This window comes from Neovison vison, chromosome 6 (genome assembly GCF_020171115.1).
Source record: "Neovison vison isolate M4711 chromosome 6, ASM_NN_V1, whole genome shotgun sequence".
Lineage (NCBI taxonomy): Eukaryota > Metazoa > Chordata > Mammalia > Carnivora > Mustelidae > Neogale > Neogale vison.
In genome coordinates, this window is record NC_058096.1 from 192,070,102 (window position 1) to 192,097,711 (window position 27,610).

At 42.2% G+C, this 27,610-nt stretch overlaps 1 protein-coding gene and 1 long non-coding RNA gene across 12 annotated transcripts in view; one reads left to right on the plus strand and one right to left on the minus strand.

The window, feature by feature from the left end:
• Positions 1–27,610, plus strand: part of ADAMTS9 (ADAM metallopeptidase with thrombospondin type 1 motif 9) — a 163,193-nt gene that overhangs the window by 96,740 nt on the left and 38,843 nt on the right. For 4 of the 6 annotated variants that reach the window (XM_044253222.1, XM_044253226.1, XM_044253225.1 and 1 more), the window contains 2 exons: positions 16,001–16,168; positions 22,886–23,059. The exons of 1 other annotated variant lie outside the window; for it this stretch is intronic. In XM_044253222.1, coding sequence (XP_044109157.1) covers positions 16,001–16,168; positions 22,886–23,059 — 342 coding nt within the window. The remainder of the gene's footprint in view (positions 1–16,000; positions 16,169–22,885; positions 23,060–27,610) is intronic. One more of the 6 variants, XM_044253227.1, reaches the window with a different exon arrangement.
• LOC122909288 lies at positions 191–22,953 on the minus strand. Of its 6 annotated transcripts, none has more exons than XR_006385110.1 (7): positions 22,869–22,953; positions 15,424–15,490; positions 9,905–11,832; positions 8,313–8,441; positions 4,494–4,726; positions 3,917–4,038; positions 191–1,205 (listed from the first exon to the last, which is right to left on the minus strand). It is a non-coding gene; the product is annotated as an uncharacterized LOC122909288 (long non-coding RNA). The 6 variants fall into 6 exon arrangements; XR_006385108.1 differs by having other exon boundaries at positions 15,412–15,490; XR_006385111.1 differs by having other exon boundaries at positions 191–1,600; positions 15,412–15,490.

Genomic DNA, 27,610 nt, shown 5'->3' on the forward strand with positions numbered 1-27,610 from the left:
TGTTCACCCTTACATTATAACCCAGACATGAGTTCAGTGATCTGAGAGCCAGGATAAGCAGAGGGCCTGGTTTTCCATCTCTCCCCGCGAGGGTTCTCAGCCTCCATACCTGTGTGGGAAGTCCTGGCTGAGGCTCATTTCCCCCTGTGTTATTTAACGATTACCAATAAAAAGACCTGGAATGTGTGGATTGCCATGCCACCACCTTTGCTTCTTGTTGTTTTATTTCCTCCAAAGTGGGATCATTTTCATGCGTGGTTTTAAAGACCACCACTACCCTTTCCAAGAATTTATAAAATGGAACATCGGCAGCCAAAAAAAAAAAAAAAAGTGTACAGGAAGTAGTATGGAAAGTAATCAATACAGGCCGAGCCTACAAAACCATTATTTGTAGGCAGATCTGCATCCCCTATTTCCTATTAGAAAGAGGATATGCCTTGGCCAATGCAATCCAGTAAGTTTCTACAATGATGGAAATGTTTTCTATTTTTGCTTTCCACTATGGAAGCTACTAGACCCATGTGGCTAATGCAAAGCCCTTGAAATGTGGCTAAGGGCAACAGGGAGACCGCACTTTACATTGTATTTAATTTTAATTACTCTAAATTTAAATAGCCACCTGTAGCTGGTGGCTACATATTGGACAGGGCAACCTCAGACAACAGGACATCTTAAGCAATTAATATTCAACTAGCCAAGAAATTTATAAACTTATTCAAGTAAACTGGAGAGAAAAACCCTATGCCAGCTTATAAAAAGGGTCCCTAGGTAGGATGCCCTTATATCCAAGTGAGTACCATTCTCCTGCCTTTCTTCTGCTTTGTGCCTTTGTTTTGGAGCACTGCAGTGGGTGTTCTCTGACAGCTGGGCATTAGAAAAAACAGGACAGTGCAAAGAGAGGCTTATCAGAACCAGCTGTCTTGAGAGTAGTAACTCCAGGGCCTCCGTGTAAAAGCAGCTGTTAAAACAACTCTCCTCTTGTGCGTCTTAGAGTTCAAGTTCATCGTGGCAGTAAGTTCAGTTAAGGAGAAAGAGTGTTTATGTGTTCAGTGGACTGAAAGGGCAAGGCTTGATTGATGCTTTTTAGGAGAAGTCAAAAATGGGAAACACCAGGTAGTCGTCTTGTAGAAGCTTGAATTCCAGGAGATCATTCCCTCTTTGAAGGAAGTTTCAGGAAGGCAGCTTTTCATATTCTTCACTGAGCCCTGTAGGTAAAGGTTGGGGTGATTAACTTTAAGGGGCTGTGTTTGAAAGACACTTCGGAAGAATCAGGGTTGAGGCAATGTCTCCTCCATCACTGTGATTCTCATCATTTAGCTTGGCAGTACTTAGCCTTCCCAGTGTTAAGAAAGCCCTTATGGACTTATTCACATTCATGGCCCACACGGACACCCCCTTGAACTTAAAATGTATGCAATAATATGGGTGCAGATCAAGTGATGATGTCATCGATACTCTTTTCCAGTGGCCGGATAGCTGTTGTTGTTATTTTTTCCTTTAGGGTGACATCTGAATTAAACTCGAAACCATGCTGGTGGTCTCTTTTTTAAAAGTTCTGATTAATTTGTTATGTTCACTCTCAGGTTGGCTGTGCACTGAACTGGGAAAAAAAGTAAAATAATTCTCAGTATCACAGAAAGTGGATGAACGGGTAGCTTCAGTTATCCACAAAAGAGCTGTTTTTTTCCTTCACTTAATTTTGGAAAGAAATGGTACTTCTTCCCATGATTATTGGGAAGGCTTTGATTTTTTTTTATTATTATTATAACAATCACTTACATTTTGGAGCATTTACTTTTTGTTAGGAATTACACAAAGCAATTCACCCATATTTTCTAATTTAATCCTCTCTACTTGAAGAAATTAGCACCATCAGAGAAGTTAACTGGTTGGGTCTAGGTCACACTGTTGAGAAGGGACTTGAACCTGAGATTTTCTGACTTTCAAGCCCTAGGTTTGACCCAAGATAGAATCCTCTCATTTACTCTTTAGTTGGTGAAGTGGTAAAATGCAACCTCTGTGGAAAGAGGAAATTTAAGATTTTCTGCTCTCCCAAATTGTAACTATTTGAAACATTCTGGAATTCCTGAGCCATTTTCAAGTTTTGCTTCAGAGCTCTAAAGGGAGGGATATGAGAAAATTGTTTCTCTTTAAATTAAAACCAAGTAAAGAACAAAATTTGTGTTTTTAGAAGATTTGAGAAAAATAAGTATCCCCTAATTAATAAACACTTACTGGTGATATGTCTGACATTTTAATATACAAAGAGAAATGAAATATCTTGGAGTAATAAATCTAAGTGTTTTCTTTGTTCAGTGGATCGGTAGATAATCGGGACAATAGATGGGATTTTGCTAAAGCCAATTAGGAGATTTGCAGATGTTTGTGGTGATAAGGTTTGTTTTAGAACATAATCTGCTAGCCTACAAGTGATTAATGCAATTAAAATTTATTAAAAAGTGAGCTCACACTGAAAGCTCTTTGTTTGAAATGAAAGTCATCAAATGCAATGAGATATCTTCCAAACTGTTTCTTGAGCTAAAACTAAGCTCTTCTTTGGGCAACACTGAGTCTCCTCTGCTCCCATTGGTAGGACACTCTACAGCTTTGGGTTCTGTTCCTGTTTTCAGCCGTCATTGTCCCCTGTATTCCTCCGTCCACATGGCAGGGGTAGGACAAGACTGGGCTATGGTTTGGGAACTGTGTGAAATAAAGAGAAGGAAAATATAATGGAAAAAAAACAACAGGTTTGCTTTCTTCTTCTTAGGTAAAGCAAAGGAAGAAATGGTCACCACATTTCAAGTGAAAAATCTATTAACCAAATCACTTATTTAATCACCCTAAACCTTCATTTCCTTTGGGCTGAACAGGCCCACTATTTAAGCTTGTTGCCTTACTCAAAGTGGGTGTAAAATAAGCAATACTAAAATGAATGGATTAATGGATGGATGAGTGAATGAATGGGCCTAGCTACTTAGGAGCTGAAATCCTAATTGCATTGGCCTAGAAATATGGAAATAAAATGCTAATCTGTATGAGGGAATAATTAAAAAGAAAGAGAGGATTGGATGTCGGTGGTATATCAATAGTGACTTCCTGACTTGGAGAGTTATATGGTATTTATGTAGGAGAGTGTCCTTGATTTGGGGAAACTAGAGTTTTAGAGATGGTGAGACATTATGTCTACAAGTCGCTCATATATACATATACACCGTTATTATATAGGGAGGGAGGAATGAGCAAGTGTGGCAAAATGTTGCCAGTTGGAAGACCAGGATAAGGGAATTCTTTGCGATGATCTTGCAATTTTTCTGTAGGTTTGATAGGTTTTAAAATAAGTTATTATTAAAATTTCTTAAAGAAACATAAATAGGTTCAGAGGACGTATTTTACTTCAAAGGAAGTGAAGTTAGGTCTGGATTTATTTCAGGACTTTAAAAATCCTGACATATTTTAGGAAGCTGTTTTTAATCTCAGATTTACACTATCACATCATAATACAAGTGAGGGCTACAGCCAGGGTTCAGCAGAAACAGAATCTTTGCTAGTTTTTCATTGGCTCATTTCCCATGACTTTCTCTTCTCCTTGTCCACATTTCCCTTCCTCCCTCAGCCCCCTCCCACCCATGCAGCTAAAATGAAAGACCCTGGGGAATGATGTAGGGTTTTTTTGCTCCCCTTTTCCCAGGGAAATCCAGACTTCATTGCAAGCCTTGCCAGTAAATTCCAGTAAATACTTGGCTGTATGCAGACTCACCTTTTTTTTTTTTTTTTTTTAAATCTACTGCTCCCCAGTAGAGCCTGGATTCCTTTGAAAACTAAGAGCTTTTTTTTTTTTTCCTTTTTTTTTCCCCCAAAAATGTGTGTTGTTTATTTTCCTTGCACTTAATACAAAGCCTTCAACCAACCAACTCACGTATTTCATTGCAGTTTGAACTCTGTTGGTGAAATCATGATTTCCCTCTCGTCATCAGCTGTGAAATAGCCGGGAACCTCTTAGTGGTGGTGGGTCAGGAACATGATGTCAGGGAGGAGGTGCTGTGCAGAAAAGCATGTTTGTTCATTGTCTTTGAGATCTTCATTGCTGTGTATGGGATTCAGGGGCACGTTGTACATGTCCCATTCTCTAGAGACCAGGACTTCCCAACCCTTTTAGTCTGAGACCTTGATCTTCTTGGACTGATGTTCAGAAGGCCCTTTACCACTTCCAGCCACCAAACAAAGCTCTCCGGCCCCACCTCTATCAAGTCAGTTAAAATCAATTCAGTTTTGAGAGCTTGTTGGGCTTTCTGAAAACCTTAGGATAATTCAGTGGTTTTCAATTGGGAGCGATTTTTACCCCCCACCCCCCCAGTGGACATTAGGCAGTGTCTTGGGACAAGTGTCATAGATAGGTTAGCATTGCTACTGAATTCTAATGGATGGAAGCCAGGGATGTTAATTAGCATCTTACAATGCACGGCATAGCCCCTAACAGCAAAGAAGTATCTCACCCAAAATGTTGAAATAGTGCCAAGGTTGAGAAGGCCTGAAGAGACATCTGGTGAGGTGAAGGAGGAGTCCTAATCAAAAGTCAAAGTTGAGGTCACAGTTACAATTCCATCCCATGGAATGATGCTGTTTAGCTATCAGGAAACAGTTCTCTCTGGAGAATTGAATTTCCCATTAAATATTGTGTGGGATTCCAGGAAGCCATCAAGGTCAGTCAAAGATTTTCAAGGCTGAGCTGAAAGTATGAGATCTCAAAGTTGCCTTACCAGATTGAATTTGCAAATCCACACTCAGTGTCCCTCATCCTTTTTCTGGAGGGGGAATGGGAGGTTGTTACAAATGTATACAAATGTGTCCAGTATAATCCACAGACATTCTGCATGGCAAGTTCAGCAAGAGTGACCAACTTTAGAAAGAAGGGCATCAATGAGGATGGGCGCTTCTAGAAAACAAGGGCTACTCCAACGTGTTCATGCATTAAAATTGTTGTAGCAGCCTGATAGGTCGTATGTATTTGTTGCTTTTTGCCTTGTGTTTCAAGAAGTTCATGTTTCCCTCATCCATGATAGAATGCCTGTATGTAATGGTCCAGCTAGATTGAGGAATTGGTGTCAGAGTTGAATATTTAAGTTTTCCTTCAGATATTTTTTTTTAAAAAAATAGGATAAATCCCTAGTGTGCATATTATCAGGGAAGTAGCAGATTGTGTTTTTGACTAGAGACTAAGGCAGTGATACAGCAAGTATTTCTTGGGTTATAAAAAGGTATGAATCAGGATATCCCAGTCTCAGCACTGTTGACATATGAGATCAGGTAATTCTTAACTGGGGGGAGGGGGGCTGTGTCTTGGAAGATGTTTAGCAGCAGCCTTAACCTCTACCCACTGGATGCCAATAGTATATCCCGTTGGTCGTAATAACCAAAAATGTCTTCAAACATAGCCACATCCCCTACAGGGGAACATCACCTCCTCCCTCTAGTTCTATGGATTTCCTGCCCCAGAACTTTTCTTTCCATAGTCTAATGAGCATTAGGTGGGTATAGTCTGCAGCATTTCCCAAATGTGTTTGATATCAAATTCCCATTTTTTTTTTTTTAAGTCAGAGAAGTCTTTAAGGTTATCAAATTGTTCCTTTCTCCTTTCTGGGAAGATAAACTGTTATGATGTAGAAATCATCAGTTTTCACCATCAATTCTGTCAGTTATTTCCCACTGGTTTTTTTAGTTCTTATGAGAAAGTCACACACAAGTGATCAGTTTCTCCAGATGTGTGGCATTAAATTGACTTTTCAGTACATGGATTTCTGAGGAAGAAAGTTTCTGAAGCTCTGCCTCTCCCTACCTTTCCTTTTCCACTTTGCAAATGTTTTCTTGCTTCAGCAAGAGGCAAATGCTATATATTTACCAACTGCAGCCTCCACAGGACACAGCCAGATCTGCCCCCAGAACAGCAGGCTCAACTCTGAGAAGGGGGATCAGAGAACATTTGAGATGATGCATCTTAGTCTCAATACTTCTCTTCCCAGAAGGTCACTAATGATGGCCCCATAAACACTAGTGGTGACTCCAAAACTTTTGGTCCAGAGAAGCTCATCAGTAGAGGAAAAGCAAGCAAAATGCCCCCAAGACACTGTAATCAACCTCAGAAGTTTTGTGGTCAGACCTAAGTACTGATGAAATATTGGATTTGTCCCCCAGTGTCTAAAGTTTTTTTTTTTTTTTGATGGAGGACCAGAAAAAATGTTTTTAGAATAAGTATGCTGGTGCCCAATTTAGAAGAGATGGTTCTCCAAGAAGCAAGTTGAGTGGCACCTTCCAGACTTAACTGGAAACTTGAATTTGCAATGGACTAACTAGGTAAAAAGCATTAAAAATTAGAAATTGCTTTTTGCCTTTTACCTAATTACAACCTGAATTATAAAGCTACTTATAATTATGTAATTTGGAATTGGAGAAATAATAGCAAAGACCCCCATTTACTGAACATTATGACGAGCCAAGCCCTGGGCCTAATGCTTTATATGCATTATTACTAGTCCTCATAAAGTCTTTGCAAAATCGACCTTACTATGTCCATTATGCAGGTAGGAAAACTGAGCTGTCAGAAGGCAAGTAAGTTACCCAGCATTATATGGTCAGTAATTCTTGAAGCCAGACCTGACTCCCAAGCTCCTTGCTTTCCCACTCCCTCTCTTGTAGGGCTTTCCAATATTCTAAAAATACTGATTTTGATTTGGGACACATGAAAGAAACAAGCTCTTGCCCAAGTGGAAATCAGTTTACTCTCCTCTGCTTTTTAAACCACTGAAGTTGAGTCCTTAGTATCTGAGTGTTTTCTAAGGGTTTTCAGCCAGGTTTCCGGTTTTGTTTATTTTACTTATCAAAGTCTGAGGTAGCTGAATGTTTGTATTTTTAAACAGAACAATTTTAACAATTCACTTGGTTTTAAATAGTTTTCAAAGGAACTCAGAAATTAGGCTTGGTCACCCAGAATTCCCCAACCAGTGCTCCTGAAAGGACCTGATATCCCCCGTCCCGTGATACAATGATACAACATCCTGGTATGATGAGAATTGGTAGATTTTTAAGGAGAAGTTTGCTGGACTAATAAAAATAGGTCTTTCTCAACACAACCTCATCCTAACACTTGGGTAACCCAATTACCCCACTTAATAGAGAGGCTTGTGATGGCTAGTTTGTATAGCGTGTATAGGGTGGTGGCAGTGATTTATTTCTGTCAAATTCACTCTATAATTACAAAATCTCGGGCTTGATACTGGTTTTGCAGCTTAGAATCACAAGAGAAGAGAGAGTACTGGTCAAACCCAGTCTGAATGATTCCAAAACCAAATTCATAACAACCACCTCCTTCTGTCTGAAACCTTGGGTTTCCTTGAGTAGATCTCCAAATAGTGTAGGAATAATTTAAATTCACCCATAACCATCAACTTAATTTTAGCCCCTTCAAATGCCAAGTGTTTCATGTTCTAGCCATTTACATTTTAGCTGGTTTGACTTTTTGTCTTATCCTTTCACAATGGCATTTTGAGCTATTTCTTTAACGAATTGGTAAGCAGGAGGGGAAGACAAGAAAAGCCACAAGGATGAATAGTGCCTGTGGCCAGTGAATTGGTCCTATCTGAATTCCCAATAGAGCAATGTAAAGTTGGAGGATAAGCATGTAATTTAATAATGGTTAAGATAAGCTTTTTCCCTCCTGCTGAGATCTATTTCTCTGGATACAGACTCAGATATGTATGCACATCTCAGCTTTTCAGTAGTATTCACATCTACCCAAAAGCAAACTAACTACATAAACTACTTCCTCCCAAAAAAGCTGTAGACTTTTTCAGTGTAAGACTGTCTGACATGTTGGCATGTAAAGATGTTCCTTTCACACTAAGCCAATGGAGGAAGGTCCAGCTAAATAGAGAAAGCCAGACTGGAAGAGGCAATTACATGAACTTTGCCCTGGTGTCTTTTCAATGACTGAAAGGGAGATAGACCAGTTCTTTGGGAAGAGGAAGGGGTTTAAGGGCTAGACACAAGTTGGGTAGATGAAAGTTCAGAGAGAACCTGCATGGCTTGCTTTTCAATGAAAGCATTCCCAAAGGTGACTTCAGCTTCCCAGGTCTGTTCCTGACCATCGGTGACATTAGCACAAGTCATGAGGGGGTGTCCCTGAACATTGCCATCTTCTAGCACAATGACATCTCCAGACAGCCTCAGTCATGGTCTTCCTTCAGAGTGCCAAGAAGTTCTGGTCACCCATCCCTCAGCCATAACTTTCCCACCAATTACTCGGGCACTTGGTCACTCACCTTTGCAACAGCTGAGAGTAAGGATCCTGGTACAACTATCTCACCCACTGTCCCCCTGTCTTCCAGACCGCCTTCATGAACAATCCCGTGGCAAGCACAGAGGAGGCTTGTACCATTCTCACCTCTCTCCTGAAAGATGCCAATCTCATTATTCTGCTGAAGACAGTTTACAAAGAATCAGAATAGGCAGTGTGCTTGGAAATGGGGAATCAGAGGGCCTGTTAGGGACCCCAGGGCCAGGGAATGTACTAGGCCTCAGGTTCCTGGGGGCACCAGTGGCGGTGGCCGTGATAAATTCACCAGGTGTTGCTTTTGCACATTGTCTCGGTCTTTGGTTTTTGTCTTGATGGGGAGAGACATCATAGTATTTAACATTCTCGCAGAACAAAAGGATGAAAAGAACCTCCATTTGGGTTTCCCAATTCGTGTAGCTCATTTCATAGGCTGTTCTATTTAATGTGAATATCACATCCCCTCCTCTCATTTGAAGTTGTTTCATTATGAGATAGGGAGGGGGCAGCTGGAGAGCCCTGTGCCTCATCATTCTTGGGGGGCATGGGAGGTAGAGGGCATGAGCCCTTCCTACTGCATCCCCATGTTGGCGTGGCCCCAGCATCCCCTGTGCAAGGCGTATTACAGGACCACCTACTTGGCTGTGGTATTGACAGCAGCCTCCAGGCGTGCTCCAAGTTCTGACATGTGAGTCCGAGTGCCTTTTCTCCCACAGTCTTAGACCTTTGTCATACTGCAAAGGCTGTCGGTCTTGGGGGTGACAGGGATGGAAGCGTGGACTCATGCCCCATCCGGCTGGGATGACCGTGACTCCCGCATCTGCTTTCTTCCCTGGTGTTCCCTGCCAATCTCCTGCTTTCTCAGCTCCTTCTCATGGTAATAAGTGCCATGGTGGTCCTCAACATAAACAGCCATCAGGCAGACCTGTCAACATTGGCTTTACGCCCTGAAGTCACAGCCCTTGTTTCCTGGCAGAACTCTCTCTCCCGCCCCAGTCATTCTGGTTCCCCAATACCCCCATCCGGAGCCATTCTTGTGTTGTGAGAAGCCCTCACTGTGCTCACACCCAGCAGGTCACAAAGGACTGTGACCACTGCCAACGCGGAGCTGAGCAGAGCAGGGAAGGGAGGGCATGGCCGTTCGGTGATAGTGGTCACCGGTATGGAGGTTGTGTTTCGGGACATTAAAGGGATAACCTCACAAGAAGCAAATGAGAAACATAAGTAGCTCTTGAGATAATATGTATGAGCAGGAAACGGTGGAATAAAAAAAAGCCGTGGCCTTCAGATGTGGGGTCTTTCTTTTCTTAGTGTCTTCCTGTCTTCTGTGGCCAGGGAGACCATATTAATAAGTAATAGTTGAAAAGAGTGGAAAGGGCATTACAGAAGAGGAGGAGGCTTCCACATTTCTGTCTGCTCTGTGGATTGCTCTGTGGCCTTTGGAAAGAAAAGCTCTTCACCTGCTCACGGGTGAGATCTGACCCAAGTTCCCTTCTTCACTCAGCAAACACCCGTGGGAGAATGCTAATTTCAGGGACTCCATTAGTTAACATAGATTTAAAAAAAAAAAAAATTACTCACCTTTGTACCCACGTATTGGGAGATATTCCAAAAGACTGCTGAATAGAAAATGGTAGTAGTGGTGATTGTGATTGGGTATTGGTTTTTACACTGTTCGCCCAGAACACCAAAAGCTCTGGCTCTATGCAGTGTCCCACTTCCCCGTGACGTGACCCTGTTGGGTATAGGCAGTGCTGGGGTCCCCATTTTACAGACGACAGATCTGAGTTGAGAGAGGTTAATTGGCCCCCGGTGGCCCCAAAATAAAATGGCCGACGGCGTGTCAGCCTGGGTGTGCCGGATTCCAAAACCTGTGGCTCCCAATGCTGCGTTTTAGAGCAAGATGGAGACAGGCAGGGAGCTCGGCCACCACTTACGCATGTCCACCACAGCCGTGGTTCCTGAGCCACGTGAAGAACACCAGGACTTGGCCACAAGTCCCCAGGGGGATCCTATTCTGTGCGTCCTGAGCGGGCCTTTACTCCTTCCTTGCTGTGTGACTGTGAGGCGCCGTGTCTGCTTTTCTCTAGTGTCGAATTTAGAAGATAAATAGAAGGACTAAACCATCTTTGAGATGTCTTACAGCTCAGACATTGGAGAGATGAGTCCTCGGTGAATTGGCAGGCCCACATCGACAGCCCTTGGCCTTCCATTCATGTCCATGCAAAGAGCCATTCACCAGGGAACAGAAGGCCATCACTCACCGTGTGGCCCCAGGCAGGCCCCGTAGGGTAAAGAAACGCTGAAAAATGGCCGGGAAAATGAGGGTGTGGCCACAGCCAAGGGAAGATCTGGCCCTTTATTTATGTGATTGTATATTTACACTCTAATCACCTTTCTTCCCTGGGTGTTAAAGATGCCGTGAAGAAAGTAGTAAGGTCAGAAACACTGACGTTGTACAGGTACTGTCTTCCTGAGAGACTGAGGAAGCAGAGGCTTCTAGAATAGTCTTGAGAGACATGTCTTTGAGGTCCTTGCTTTTTGTTGTTGCCTTGGGTCTGCTGAGGTGGACAGCTTGTTTTCTTAACCAAGCCCTTTCTTCTGTGTCATTTAAGGAAGAAGGTAGTGGTCCTGGAGCCCGGGACTAACTCTGCTGCCTCCAGGCTTTGTGACCCTGAGCAAGTAATGTCACCTCTTTGGCTTTCCTGATCTGGAAAAAGGAACCCTATAGTTTCTAAGTCACAAGGTTGCTGTTGGGATTAAATGACAGAAGCCAGTGTCCTTCAGCTTAGTTTGTCATTCTTAGTAAGGGTTCAATAGAAGGTAGCTGGTGTGATTTCCAGTAGTTCTGTCCCAGCCGAAAGAGTGGTCCAAGGGTGGCCTTTTTGAATCTAAATTACTTGTGCCAAATCAGTTCAGCATTCACACTGTGGGTCAGATCCTGGGTGCTTCTTTCTTGGCAACATTTTAGGAAAAGGGGACGTTTGGTTTCTAGCACACTTCTATGACTGCTGCAGATTTCATGCGTACTTTCACTTCCATAATTATCTCCTGGCTGCCTCTAGCGTGGAGGGATGTACATAAACACGGGTGAGGGGCAGCCCCTGTCTTTTTCCTCCGTGGCAAGTTCACGTGGTTTTCCAGCCCCCACACGGAGCCACGTTGGGCACTCTGATCCCCCAGGCTATGTCCTTGGGCTCTCATCCTGGCTTGGGAGGAAGAGTGTATGCCGGCTGGTTTCGCCTCTCCTGACCCTATGATTCTCCTGCATACTGACTTCATTCATCCCTGGCATTGGCAAAGGCTGTCCTGGACCTTGGCTGCCAGCCTCGCATCCTTGCTGCAGCCTGCTTTCCAGGCAAGACTTGACATCTGAGGACTTACACATTGCACCGACCAAGAACCCTCGGAGAGGGAGCCAATAAATCGCCCCCGCGAGGTAATGCGCCGAATTTAACTGTCGTATCTTAGGGACTCACATCGATGCAGAAGTCAGTGCCTGGAAAAGGCTGGAAATGATCAGATGAAAATTTCCCTCAGCATATAAGAGCTGCAACCTGTGTTTATTTGATTATCAAAATGACAACTTCTTTAGGAAATCCTAAAAGACCCACTAATGAGCCTGTTAGATATGAAAATTTCTACAAGCAGCTGCTTCTCTTCATTGGTGAGTTAGAAAGCATGAAATGAAAAGTGGTTTTCATGATTAGTTACCTTGAGAATTTCCTTATCACTTTTAGATCTTAATTTCAGGCAAATTATACGAGTGGTGAGTCATGCTGAAGTATTGCATTCTTTTTTTCCAAGTTGGTTCCATTCAAATCCCCAAATAAGAAAAAGGCACATAGGAATAGGAAGAAGGCAGCGAATCTAGATGTTAACCATATTTTAAGGCATCAGAATTTTTTTTAAAGATTTTATTGAGAGAGAGAGAGAGAGAGAGGGAGGAGGGGCAGAGAGAGGGGGAGAGAGAGAATCTTTAAGCAGACTGTGCACTGAGCACAGAGCCCTACATAAGATTTGATCCCAGGACCCTGAGATCATGACCTAAGTTGAAACCAAGAGTCAGATTCTCAACAGACTGAGCCGCCCAAGCGCCCTAAGATAATGGATTTGGAAACTACTTTGTCCATTTCATTTCATGAGAAATAGATGTTGGTTGCACCAGTAGTGCCCTTCAGGTGAATTATTATCAGTGATGATGGTGATCATTCCACTGTTTTCCTTGTGCTGTTATTGTTCTCAACAGACGTCTGTCTGCTTGGGCTGGAATCATGGGAGGAGAGGCATGTAGAAAGCACCGTGGTTACGCCAGTTCGGAAACACCAGTTGTCTCTGATCCTCGTACCTCTCTCTATGGTGATTGGGATGATTAAATGAGACGGTGCAGGTCTTAGAGCAGTTCCTGGCCCATGGATGAACGTGAGAATGCTAGAATGTGCCTTTTCTAGTTCTGCCTTTCCTTTTAGACTGTCCCTCTGATGCTATGGCTGATTACTGAATGGCTGTTTCCATCCACTCTCTTTCTCCCCCTTCCTATTAATGGACAGCTTGTTTGTACTGCTTATATATTGAACTGACTATCCCTATGGGCGGATTTGCTGTAAGTTCACCCATGTTCCTGTGTTTACAGGTAGGCCTGTTTCTTCACCCTCCTGAAGCCCCTGTTTGAACCCACGCACCCAGGTCTTTTGAGTTCTGTCTGTTTCCCACAAATAAATACATCCTTGACTCCCAGGGCTGTTTCCCTGCCCCTGTACCTGTCATCACTATCCAGTTAGCCACACTGCAAACCTGGGAGTTCTTCCTGAGTCTTCCTCCTCCTCTGTACCCTGCAGCTGATGCACCATTTCTCCCTCAAAAGAAGTATGTCTTAAATCCACCAACTTCCCCCACCCCAACCCTCTGCACCCTCTTCAGAATCACCATCACCAGGGTGCCTGGGTGGCTCAGCGGATTAAGTGTCTGACTCTTGTGTTGGCTCAAATCATGGTCTCAGGGTTGTGAGATCAAGCCCTACGTTAGGTTCTGCACTGAGCCTGGACCCTGCTTAAAATTCTCTCTCTCCCTCGCTGTCTGTCCCTCCCCCTTCTCTTTTCCTCTAGGAAAAAAAAAAGAATCACCATCTCCTCTTGCCTGGACTTGTGCAGTAGCTTCCTACTGTCATATTGTCTCCATTCTTGCTGTATTCCCATCCAATGTCCACTCAGCAGTCAGGGTAGAATTTTTGCAGCAAACATCAGACCATATTTGCCCAGATTTAAAACTCAGTAGTGATATTCCAAATCCAAGTATATGATTATGACCTGTGAGTTCTGTGTGGTCTGACCCTGGGGGAAGCCTCGGAAACCCTCCTGCAACCACTGCAGCTGGCTTCCCCCAGAGCACTCCTCTCTGTTGCCAAGCGGGCGTTTATTTTTGTCAACACGCAGTCAGTGTTGGTCCCCATCACTGGCCTGGAAGCTCCATGAGGGTGGGGCACGGTCAGCTTTGCTTATCACTGTGTTGCCAGCCCTTCACATAGATCTTGAAACTTAGTAGGCACTCATGTGTTTATTGAGTGAACAAAGGAATTCATCCCAAGTTCAAATTTAATTTGAAATTATTCAAATTAAATTTGTTATCTGTCAAGGTTAAGTTTCTAAATATTAAAATTAGTCCATTAACAGTAGAGATTTTTCTGTATGCAAGTCATTAGACCACTGGTTTGTAGGAGTATTTCGAGGAGCTTCATTCTATTTTTTTAAAAGATTTTATCTATAGATTTGAGAGAGAGCGAGCGAGAGAGCGCACAAAGCAGGGGGGAGGGGCAGATAGAGAGGGAGAAGCTGACTCCCTGCTGAGCAGGGAGCCCGATGGGGGGCTCGATCCCAAGACTCTGTGATCATGACCGAAATGGAAGATGGACGCTTAACCAATGAGCCTCCCAGGTGCCCTTAGGAGTTTCATTCTAAAAACCTTCCAGAATTAGGTCCCAAGGCTTTATATACATGAAAGTGCTGTAAGTTAAAAGATGGTTAATTTTGTTCTGATATGAATATTTAAATTGGTCTCCTTCCTTCTACACTGTGTAGTCTATTAAGATTTCCAAGAGCCCCTGGGTGGCACAGTCGGTTGAGCATCTGACTCTTGGTTTCATCTCAGGTCTTGATCTCTGGGTCGTGAGATCGAGCCTCACATCAGGCTCCATGCTCAGTGTAGAGTCTGCTTAAGACTTTCTTTCCCTTTCCCTCTGCTGCCCTTCCCCCCACTTCCCTCTCACAAATAAATAAATAAATAAATAACTCTTTAAAAAAAAAAAAAGCTTTTCAGAATGACAACTCAAACCGTAATACTCTCAAAAGACAGAGCTGAAAGGCAGCCAGCAATGTTTCCATTTCCTGAAGTAAAAAATCACAGCCAAACCTATTAATATACATATTGCAAAATCATCTACTAGCTGCTATTGAAATGTTTGTAATGATTTGTGCTTATTAGAGAAAGATGTCTGGCACATTTATGAATGATAGAACTTTGAACGTGCTTGGTAATAGCAGTTGGATTAATATTCGGCTCCGTGTTTTACAGGGCGCTATTTATCTATGAGGTACAAAAGGACACCGGTAATTTACGTTAACAAAATCACAGAGTTAGTGAGGGAAATGAGAAATATTGAATAGAAGGAAATGACACTTGAAATCTGTTTTCATTGCATTTTCACATTTTGTTCTTCATTCTTAAACTCATTTCCCTCTAAAAGTCAAGAACGTTATATTGGGAAATAATGTGTCTTGAAAACCTGAGCCAGCAAGCTTATGATCCAAGTGGTAATGACTTCTGTAATCGCTAATGAGGCAAATGGACGTTGAATGTCTCAGTGCACTCATTGGGGCCAGCCTCTTGCCTGTTCCGCAAGAAGCTGTCATATCAAATTTTTGTCCTGACTCCATGGGCACTTTGATTCCTAAACCTTTTTGAGAAACCTAATCTGAAATCAAAGTCAAGTTTCTTAGATGTGGTCAGACAAGGTCACATTTAAAACAGTTCAGTGAACTTGCAGATCAAAGTTGAAAGGTAATGCCTCCCTCCCCAAATTGGCACAGACTTACCTGCTCGCTTACCTTTCAGTTTCTAACGTGGCTTTTTCACCTCCTTCCCCAACCGACTGGGAAAATGAGAGTTTATCCTCTGAAAAATGGTCAAAGAGTTCCTTTAAATCATTTAATTAGGAAATTGGACACAGTTGTATTTTGGAAATGTACCTTTATCCAAATCAGTGTATCACAAGGCATTTTGTTGAAGAAATATCTTGATCAGAGATTGCGTAAAGTGAGATGTGCAACAGGAATCCTTACGAATTCATAGTGGGACTTAAAATCAGAATTTCGTGGTAATTTCTGGTTCATTGGCTTTATTTTTTGCCTGAAGGGTCAGGATTTGCCCACACTCTTGAGTGACCCAAAATACTATGCAGGATTGCTGCTGTACAGCTACAGACATTTTTCCCCCTAATGCCACCTTCTCGCCATGCGGAACCTTGAGATATTACCTATAATGGCTCTAGAAAAGGGGGGATGATGACTCGTGTTAGATATGACCTTAACATCTCACAACTCAGGTTTTTATCAAACTCCATGTGATTTAAAAAACAAAAACAAAAAACCACAACAACAACCTTGCCATTGCTTTATATTTCAGTGTTCTGTCTCTTGTGGTCGAGGGCATAAGCAACGAAATGTTTACTGCATGGCAAAGGATGGAAGCCATTTAGAAAGTGATTACTGTAAACACCTTGCTAAGCCAAATGGGCTCAGAAAGTGCAGAGGAGGACGATGCCCCAAATGGAAGGCTGGCGCCTGGAGTCAGGTGAGCAATGCTTCTCTGCTATGACTGCTTCCTTCTTCCCTCCGCCACGGGGCCGACACCAGCGTGTTGGCTGTGTTTCTCTGCACAGTTCTGGTTTTGCAGAGGGGAGCTTGGGGCCGACGGGGAAGGGAACACTCCTTATGTGAGCGCACTTGCTAGCTGGGAGACCTAGGGCCTGTGGATTCAGCCCTTGGTGCCTTGCAGAATGCCTCCAGCAGGATGGTTGTTGAGGATGAATTCTAAGGAGTAGTGCTTGTAGGTGTCAGCCCTCTGGCCCAGAGTGGCCCTTCAGGATGCCGTCGCTGATGGCGTGTTTTAGTCCCCTCCACCACTTAAATAACCACGAACTCAGACTCTTGTAAGCTTGACTCTGCTCACCTGGCAGGAACTGGGTCAGGATCGAGATGCCTCCAGCGCGGGCTGCCACTATGAAGGATTAGTGTCTAGGTCTCTGCCCCCTTTGCTTCTGCACGACAGAGGTGGGGGACAGAAGGAGGAGCGCTCTCGCATCTTCTAGCTACGCGACCTTGGGTGATCTGTTTAACCTTCCCGAGCCTACTTCATAGAGCTCTTGTGAGGATTTAATGCCATAATGAATGCCGAGTGCTTAGTTCAGAGGTCTTAAATCTAAGAGGCCCTCAAGAGAAATATTTTCTTTGGATGAATGTGATGTGTCTCTCGGTGGGGGAAGGGAGGGGGTGGTAAGTTCCCAAGAAAGCAATTACAGTCACACTCCACTAATTCTAAACATTTGGTAATCTAGACAGGAGCTGGGTGAGAGAATTTCCCTATTGTATTTAGCCAGGAACTTTTCAGAAGCTTCTGTTTACCTATAAACAACTGATGTGTGAACGGAAGTCCCACACAGCAGCCTTGAGGCTGATCTCTTCATGCTTCACTCGCCCATCCTCTCAGCGTGGTTGAAGGTGCTTGCTTAGAAATAATAATGTGCGGTTTTGTATATTCTGTCTTTCATACTGCTCTTCTTCTCCGTTGCTTGGCCTCTTTGTGCTTTCACTGAATTTGTGGTTCTCCAGTGCAGCCGAGAATTACCAGGGCTTTTAAGAATCAATAGAAAAGTAGGTTCCAAGTTGGAAGGTTCCAGATTTAGTTCTTTCAGAGCCTGCATCCTGAGTCCCTGGAGCCTCAGAGAAGCTCCGGACGGCTGTGTTAACGTGGGGAGGAGTCGGGAATTCTCCATCTTGCCATGACTAACGGAAAATTCCTCTAGAAATGTGAATTTTTCTTAAATGCTCTGAGCTGGCATCATTGTCCCACATGGCGTTGCCCCCCCACACACACCCCTGCCATACTCCCCTTCGCAGAAATGCAAGATGTGTCTTGCATCATTCCCTAGAAGAGTAGCCTCATCCTTCTTAAGGCCTCTCTCATAATGATCGTGTGTTCTTGTTTCTGTTTTAATTCAACAGTCAAAGCTTCAGGGTCCAACCAAAGCGAGTTCTTCCTCTGACTTCCCTAAGCGATCAGATTTCAAGGCAGTGTTTCATATTGGTCATCCTTAATGGCTTGTCTCTAAGTGACTGCTATCATCTGTAACTCCCAGCCCTCTTATTTGGAGAGCTATTCAATTCATGTATAAGCCCGCAGCTAACATTATTGAAGATACGGCACTAATTAGCTTGTCCTCTTGTAGACTTTCATGCTCTGTTGCTCTTCTTTATGTTCCTTGGCCTCTACTTATCTATTTGCCCTGAATATTAAGTTTGGAGTATGGAAATGATGCTCATTTTATAGGCCAATTTATTCAATATAGAGATGATGAAAAGAATCTTTCACTCTTTATTGGTAAACACAGTGAGTTTTAATCCAATATTCTGGGATCTTGTTGGGAAGTCTAAAATTGCTTACAAAGCTGGGATGATTATGTTTGAACCCTGGCAGGGTGGTTTTTTTTTTTGAACATAAGGTAATAGGATTATCAGAATGCCTCCCTAGAAAAGACTGCACCTGTTCAAAATGATTGCCTAAAACAGTCTAGTCACCTTTGTAGAAAATGCAAGTAAACACAGTTATGTAATGGTCTGTGGCCAGCTTTGTAATGCCCTGATTTGATTTGTAGAAATGAATTATAAAAGCAGGCAAAACAAGGTGCTGCATGGGAAAAATCTGATTTATGCAATTTAGAAGTATGCCTGAAAATAATCAGATGCAGTGGTTAATGGAGATAGACAGTCTGCATGGTTAAAGATTATTGGCTTACTAATGATCCATTGGTAAACACAAATAACCCTGAGGCAGTGGTATTGAAGCAAGAGCAATGATTATCCATTTGCAGCAATGTTGAGAAGATTTTATCTCTATCTAGTCCTTCTGTTTTCTGCTGATACAATATTCTAGTCATCTCCTATTCCAGGTAGGAAGAAGAATTAGGGTCATTTCTCATCACGTCAAAATGTCTGAGGATAATAGGATGTATAGAATATTGGGCTGTGTTGATTTTCATAGTCTCACCCTCGAAATTGGTGCTTTGAGATTTAATGTGGAATGTTTCATTTCTACATCTTTTGAAAATCTTGAATTTGTCAAGGAAATCTTCCCAATAACAGGAAAGCTTATTTTGGAAAATATCCTCACTAAAATTTTAAAGCATTTTTTTTTTAGAAGTTCCACATTCAATTTGTTGAGATGCTTTTGATCAAGAGATAAGGGATGCCCATGAAATTTTAAGTCAAAAATCGGCATCACGTTCTTGATTCAGTTTTGATAAATGCAAAGTCTTTGGAGTCCCATGATTATAGAACCATTGCAGAGTAAAAATTGTTTAATCCATTTGTATAGAAAGGTTAAAAAAAATGAAGGTCAGAAATCAAAAGAATGAATAATCAGATTAGAATAAAAGTAACACTTTGTCATTGCTTGTCGATCATGTATTCACTTGGTCGATTCATTTCTCGGTCTTAAGGTACATGTCTTTTTCACACTTGAAACCCTGTATGCTCAGAACGGGTCTAACAACCAATGGAATGCCATGATTTAATTAAAATAGCCCTTTTTCCCCTTAGTGATACAAAACAACAATGCTTTGTCTTGCCATCGGTGGTGTCTTCAATGGAGGGAAATAATAAAATTTAAAAACCCTTCAGTGCTAATACCAAAATGGGAGCTGGCGAATTGCGTGATGAATCCACCAGCCGTTTTCGGTTAGAATTTTTCTTGTAAATTACTGCTTGGTTGTAGCATCTGATTCTGAAGTATTCTGCTAATGTTTCATGCAGAAACATGGTGAATGTGTAGCTGGTGTCTTTTGAGAAATCAAGGAAACCATATGCACATTATGCACATAGTCAGTGATGAGAAAGAGAGTCGCTTGTGTACTCTCCATTATTTCGTTTGTATTTGAACTATAAGCATTGATGTTGAATTGTTTGAATACAGGCCTCTCACCCACACTCTTGCTGACGTAGTATAGAAGACTGCATCCTATTAGCACCGTATTTTAGAACTGGAAGCCAAATTCTATTCCAGAGTAGCCATGGCCCATTGCCTAGGGCAGAATTCACTTTGACTGCTTTGTGTTTTTGTCTTTGCTGGAGTTGATTATCTCTGTTGTTTGCCATCTTTGTGCAGGGTCTCTCTAAAAGACTTATTAGGAAGTATAAAAGATACATTCTGTCAAATGCTTAGCATGCAGTTCAGCTCTCAGGGGTGATTTTATACTCTCAGGACACTTGGCAATGTCTAGAGACAGAACTGGTTGTCACAAGTGGGTGGAGGAGGGGAGACATGACTGCCATTAAATGGATAGAGCCCAGGGAAGCTGCTAAACTTCCTACAGTGGCTATAGGACAGCTCCAAACAATAAAGAATTTATTAGGTGGAGAAACCCTAGTATGGAGTCTGGCACATAGTAAGTGCTAAGTTAAAAGGTCATTATTATTGTTGGGACTCATTATTTATTAAAGTTTGTTCATATAGTTGTTTCTCAAGCTAGTCCCTCCTCTAAATAACATCACCACCATAATTTCAACAGTAATACTGGAAAAAAGTATGTAAAATACTTTCCAGTTTTCAAGTACATATATGATTCCCCAGAAGTTACAAAGAGATTCTTTTTATCTGTGGAGATAAACATCGAGGTCCCCCTATAAGTTGGGGATTCTGCACGGCAGGGAGGACAGAGAGATGAAACATAGTTCCCAGTTCAGTAGTTCAGAACAAAAAACATCTCCTTTCAAACCTGCACATTCCACAGTGGAATGATGGCAGGGGGAAACCCATTAACAGAGACTGCTCAACCTTTTTCCAGTAGGCACTAAATAGAAGATGTACTAGCACAGGAAGCATTGAGCACACACACGTGCACACATCACCACATCCTCACCATGTCCAGGGTCATGCAGAGGTCTCTCTAATGCTCCCTGATTTATTCATGGGCTTTCCATACAAACCTCAGAGAATTCACCAAGCAAGCATGGCCAGCTCTGTGTGCAAATTGTTGCCTCCCTTGAGACAGCACAAGAAGAAAGTCCAACACAGAGAACTAACTAACTCTGACTCAGTGCACTTGCTTTTGAACAAAGATGACGGTAGATAGGGTATTCGGAAAGGCAAACTTTAGACTTTATGTGCACTTAAGTCATGGCAAAACTTTCCTTCTTTCCAAGCTGGCTTTGACATTATAAAAATAACAATTTTTAGCCTATCACTAAACCTTTCTGTGTCTTTATTTGCCTTTTGAGAAATTGTTGAACACTGGAGGAAGTGATTTTTGGTTAATGTTGGGTACTTACGGCTCTTAATACATTGCCTTCATTGAACCATAAGTAAATTACTCAGTAACACTAGCATCAAAAAGAGGTCTCATTTATTTAGAGCTTGAAGAGTACAGACTCTGAAAGTCTTTAATGTTTGTTCCTTTTTCTTTAGGTTATTAAAACATTGTGAGATTTTGAATATATATCAGCCCTATGCTGTGCTCAAACTTGTCTACCTAATTAGTCTTTCTTTGTATTTCCATTTCGATACACTCTTCTGGGAGTGTCCAGAGATATTCATGTGTGTGTGTGTGTGTGTGTGTGTGTGTGTGTGTGTGTGTATACATAAATATATCCAAAGGGTTTTTTAGTTGTCGGTGTTTGTTGTCAATGATGATGATGTTGGAACCTCTCTGTCATTCACGTAGTGACTCCCCCAAGTTACAGTTCATTCATTTCTAGGGTAATCAATGGGAAATATTTTACATGTAGCTCCCATGAGCATTAAATGGTCAATCTCTGTAGACAAGGCCATCACTTGTCTTTAGGAACCCTCCCATTCCACCCAGGACATAATGACTTTAAAAGTCTGGTTTCTTCTGGGTCACAGACTCATTCAATCCAATTAATACAATTAAACCCAAACAATAGTAGCTGTGTTGCCTCAAAATATTTCCTTCTCTTCAGCTAGCTTTGATGTGAACATTCAAGCTCTTGCCCAGCATAGACCCATCTGAAATGATATGATTTCCCGAGCTGCTCTCTAAATAGTATCAGCTCTTTTCTTAAAACCTGAAATGAAAATAAAATTAATATTCAGCAGAATCTATTGGGTGTGCTTCTCGCTAGTAAATTCCCATTAACATCAGAGTGAGACGAATCCTGCTGCAGGTTAATTGGACAAGGATGCTTTTCTAATTGAAAAGATCGTGATTCTATTCTTTAAGACTTCGTCTCAGAAATGCAGCTGTAATGTACGTTAAGTTTGTTTTCTCAATGCCAGACAAATTAATGGAGGCCAAGCTATTGCAAAAAATTGGTAACAATTTTAAATGGCTCAGTATAATAATATACTGTTCTTTCCAAGCAAATGTTGCCTGTAGTTTCTGTCAAAACCTTAATAAAGACAATAATTCTTGGCCTGCCCATAAGTGAGATTATGAAACCCAGCAATGAGGAAACCATTAAAAAATTAATTTAAAGGAAAGTTAATTGCAGACTTAATATGGTGTTTTGCAACTTGGTCAACAAAATGTTTAGCCTGATTAACAGTATTTTTCAAGGGTTGGAAACATGATGCCCGCCCAAGGAAATGGTTTTTCCTTGTCAGCTTTTATTCTCCATATACGTATCCATCTAAGGTTGCAAATAGGCTCTAATACTTCTGTGAATTCAGTAGTTTAAAAAAAAAAATTCCTTTGTCTCCAGAAATAGGAGCAAGGAAAGGAAGCGATGGAGAAAATAATTTTACTTATAAGGCCCTAAAAGCTTTCGTGATTTACTCTCCCTGGGTTATACTTTTAATCTGCCAAGAAATTCTTCTTGTACAACGGCACTGTGTCTCCAATTTTCAAGAACTTCTAGTCCTCTGGGATAGAGATCATTTGGGGTTTTTATTTCACATGGCAGCACTATTTATTTCAAGATTGGTATTAAATGTTTTATAATCATCTTTCCCAGCTTCATTCAGTCTCCAAGAGTTGGGGTAACTTTAGAGATTCCCCAAGACTCACCAGCTCTGAACGACAGTTATGTTTGCCGATTTAAGATATTATCTTGGGTCCCTTTCATTGGAAATTAGAAAGCTTTGTAATAGTGGTGAAAGTCATTGGATTAGGAGTGCATTCCCCATGCCTGTGACCCTTCTCCACCCCTGCCACACACACACACACACACACACACACACTCTCACACACACACACACACACACACACACACATACTCCCCACCCCACCCCCACCAAATGACCCAAAGCTCCCACTTACACGGTCTTTCTTCTTAGTGCTCCGTATCCTGCGGCCAAGGCACACGGCGGAGAAGTGTGGGCTGTCAGATGGGAGCACACAAAATAGCCAGAGAGTCCGACTGCAACCCGTACACCAGACCAGAGTCAGAGAGTGTCTGCCAAGCCCCGCCGTGTCCTCGCTATGCTTGGAGGGCAGAGGAATGGCAAGAAGTAAGTAGAGCCATGAAGTGGGCACCTGCCAGGCGTTTCGCTCAGCCCCCTTGCAATCACCACATCCTTTACCCTGAAATGACTTCAAGCACGGTGACAAGGCTGGCTCTTTCCCAGAAGGTTTGCTGTCAGACGGCGAGCAGTTCGCTCCGACCAGGGTGGGAGAGCTCCTCCTTTTTATGCAGTTCCTACGTCTGTGTTCTTGAATGTTCCAAGTCGGGCTGCCTCCAGAAACACTGTATCAGGCCTTGGGCCAAATGCATACAGCTATCTTGCACAAAAGGAGGGGGAGATAGAAGACGTATTTTCGATACATATATCCCAACTTGGGCATCCCATATTAGTTCCCCCAGCCACAAGGCAGACTCCAGGTAGGACCTGCTCTGCGTGTGTCTCCTTTTGTGACTTTGACTGTCAAGTCCAAGGCAGACACTCTTGTGAATCCCTGATTAATTAGTGAAGCATTTCCAACATTTAAAAAAAAAAATGATGGAATCTGAAAAACAGCTCAGTGGATGCAGGGATAGACCTGTTTTTCTCCCTCTCCAAGTTAATGTTTAGTTAAAGAAAACACTGTGTGTCCCTGGAGAAAAGTCTGGCTAGAGAAGGTAAGACTGGAGGAAGAGGGAAGGTCTGGTTCCAGAAGAGAATACATTGTAGAAAGAGGGGAAAGAGTATAAGAAAGCAAAACGGAGTCCTCTGACTTTGGAATGAAACAAAAAGTACACGCTGTCAGCGCTTTAGTGATATGAATAATAAGGAATTTCCCACCAAGAATGGATTTTAGAAGAGGGAGAAACAGTGGCGAGCTCAGTGCTCTGAACTTTATGCTCCTCCCCTTGCTAGGCAAAATGGGTGTCGCTATTATCATCCCACTTTGCGGCCAAGGAAACTGAGTTCTGAGAACCAGTGTCATCTGTCCCAGCGTCACATGCCCAGCAAGTAGAAGGAGTAAGACTGGATTCTAAATGTAAACCATTCTGAGATAACGACCACTGCAGTTTTTTAAAAAAAAATGGCACAAGTGTTCCTAGCAATACCACCTTATTTTTTTTTCCAGGTGTATAGAGATATAATTGGCATATAATATTGTATTTATTTTAGGCGAAAACATGATGATTTGATATATGTATCTATTATAGAATAATTACCATGGCATGTTTTTAATAAGTGTTATAGTTAAATTTTCTCACCTCACATAGTTACAGGTTTGTTTTGTTTTTTTCCCCTGGTGATGAGAAATGTTAAGATCTACTCTCTTGGCAAATTTCAAATGTATGATACAGTATTGTTAACTACAGTCACCCTGTGTATATTAGATTCCCAGGACTTATTTCTGTTATAGCTGGAAATTTCTATCTTTTGACCCCCTTCACCCAGTCACCTAGCCCCTACCCATCCCCTCTGGCCACACTGATCTGTTCTCTCTATCTATAGGTTTGATTGTTTTAAGATTCCGTATATAATTGAGACCATACAGTATGTCGTTCTCTGTCTGACTGATGTCCTTCAGCACAGTGCCCTCAAGTTCCATCTGTAGGGTCACAGGTGGCAGGATTTCCTTCTTTTTATGGCTAGTATATCCCATTGTAGATGTCGATATAGATATAGATATAGATATATACATTTTTTCATTCATATACCCATTGATGGACGCTTAAGTTGCTTCCACGTCTTGGCTGTTGTAAATAATGCTGCAGTGAACGTGGGTGGGGGGAGCAGATAATCTTTTCAAGTTAGTGATTTTATTTCCTGCAGAGAAATATTCAGAAGTGGAATTGCAGAATCATATGGTAGTTCTGTTTTCAATTTTTTTTTTTTCAAGATTTTATTTACTAGAGAGAGAGAGCACAGAAGGATTGGGGGAGAAGCAGATTCTTCACTGAGCAGAGAGCCCAATGCAGGGCTTGATCCCAGGACCCCAGGATCATGACCTGAGCCAAAGGCAGATGCTTAACTGACTGAGCCACCCGGGTGCCCCCTGTTTTTAATTTTTTGAGGAATCTCCATACTATTTTCCATAGAGGATGCACTAATTTACATTCCCACGCACAGTGCGCAGGGGTTCCCCTTTCTCCAGACTCTCAGCAACACTTGCTGCTATTTTGCTAATAGCTGTTCTAACAGGTATGAGGCTATATCTCCTTGTGAATTTGATGTGTGTTTCCCTGATGACTAGCAATGGTGAACATCCTTTCATATATCTGTTAGTTATTTGTATGTCTTCTTTTGAGAAATGCCTGGCCAGGTCCTTTGCCCCTTTTTAGTTTGATGTAGTCCCACCTGTTTATTTTTACTTTTGATGCCTTTGCTCTTGGTGTCACATTCAGAATGGTTATAGCCGAGACTGTTGTCAAGGATCATACCCCTTGTGTTTTCTTCCAGTGGTTTTATGTTTTCATATCTTTCTGATTCAAGTCTTTAATCCACTTTTCTGTGTATGGTGTAAGGTGGGAGTCCAATTTCATTCTTTTGCATGTGACTGTCCATTTATGGAATTCCCCACCATTTATGGAAGAGACTGGCTTTTGCCCATTGTATATTCTTGACTTCTTTGTTGTAAATGAATTAACCATATCTGTGTGACTTTATTTCTGGACTCTCTATTCTGTTTCATTGATCTAGATGTCCTTTTTTTATGCCAATACCATTCTGTTTTAATCACTATAACTTTATAATATGGTTTGAAATAGGGAGCGTGATGCCTGGGCTTTGTTCTTCCTTCTCAAGATTGCTTTAGCTCTTCCAGGTGTTTTGTGGTCCCGTACGAATTTTAGGATGGTTCCTTTTATTTCTGTGAAAAATGCCTTTGAAATTCTGATAAGGATTACATTAAATCTGTAGATTGCTTTGGGTAATGGGGGACATTTTCACAATACTAATTCTTCCGTGAGCACAGAATTTCATCTCATTTATTTGTGTCATTTTCAGTTTCTTTTATCAGTGTTCCAGAGCTTTCAATGTATAGGTCTTATATTTCCTGGGTTCAATTTATCCATGGATGTTTTATGCTTTTTGATGCAATTTTGAATGGAATTGTGTTCTTACAACTGCATTGCTAACCCATGTGGGGATCAGCCTTCCACCCCATCCTTCCCTCTCCCTCACCCCTCCTAATGGATTGGATCCATTTGCATGTCTAAGGACATGTTCTCATGTCCTTACAACTTTCACTCCTTCTGTCTCTTCAACTTTTTGCTTGTTTTCTTTCTATATTTTTTTTACCTCCACCAGACGGCTGGCTAAAGTAGTTCAATTTCAAATTAATTTCACTTGAGCCACACAAGTTATTGGGAGCCCCAGGGGCTGTGGAATTCTGCAGACCTGGTTCATATCCCAGGACTGGGACTTGTTAGCCATGTGACTTAGAACAAGGATTCTTGATTTTTTTGGATCCTAGGGTTTGCCATGTGTAGAATGGGGATAATAATAATGATGATGCAGAGTTGTTCTGAGGAATTGAGCGATGACAGAGTGATTTGGGGGTTGGTAATATCAGATACGGAAGGAAGACAAGGTTCCCTGATCTCTGTCTCCCTCAATGTTACCTCTATATTCTTTTTGTAGTCTTGTTTCAGACCCACCACTGCCGGCTTTCTCCCTCTCCCTCTCCCTCTTCATCTGGTGCCACAGTCCACCCTGTGTAACACTTCCAAGGAACAAAAAGTAAGAGAGTGTTCCAAAATGAATCTAAGCTGACTGCTCAAGCTTTAGCCAACTTTTGAAAATGCTAGAGCCAATCGAGGAAATACAAGCTCCATTTACAATTCCTTCTGAATTCCAAAGAGTGGAAACCTTGCCAAGTATGCACTGAGGAAGTCCCTTCTCTGATCTTACAAAACAGGCCTAGAAGTGTACATCTTTGCATGTTCTATGCAGATGGATTCTTTAAAACCCTTCCTCAAATATTGCTAGCAAGCAGAACACCTACGCAGATGGCCTGACCTGTGGCCATACTTAAAAGTGAAAGGTTAATCATTCTCACAAAGACAAAAGAATCTTTAGGCACTGAGTAAAGCAGATTCTAATAGTTACCGTTCTGCAACCACGCTTTCTCGCCTGCCTGAACTGGAAGTGCAAAGTCTGAGAAAGGTGGACCTGGGTGGTAAGAGAGGGTAGAGCACTAGGGGGCGCCCTCACTTGATATTGAATTGGCAAAGTGAGGCCCAGGGCAGCTGGAGAAGGGACAAGACCCATCAAAAAGCCTATGCAGAACATGCTGGGTTCCCTTTTAGAATGTCCTCACAGCAACTAAGCCTAGAGTGAGTGTTGATAGTGACTGGATTCCAAGGCTTGATTGCCTGTGGGCAGTTCCTGTTTATGCCTGGCAAAGTCCTGGTATAATTATTCGTTGCGCCTAATTTCATGATCAACGGTATCCTTGTTAAACAGCACACTTGAGTAGAACGGCACCCTTCAGACTTTCCTCAGTCACAGCACTCACCCTCTTCTCTTCCTCCTACCTCCGCGCCCACCCACTCCCTCTGCTACCGTCTTCCCTGACACCTACCTTGTGCAGACGTGTGTCTTGACTTTCTTGCCCTCTGTGAG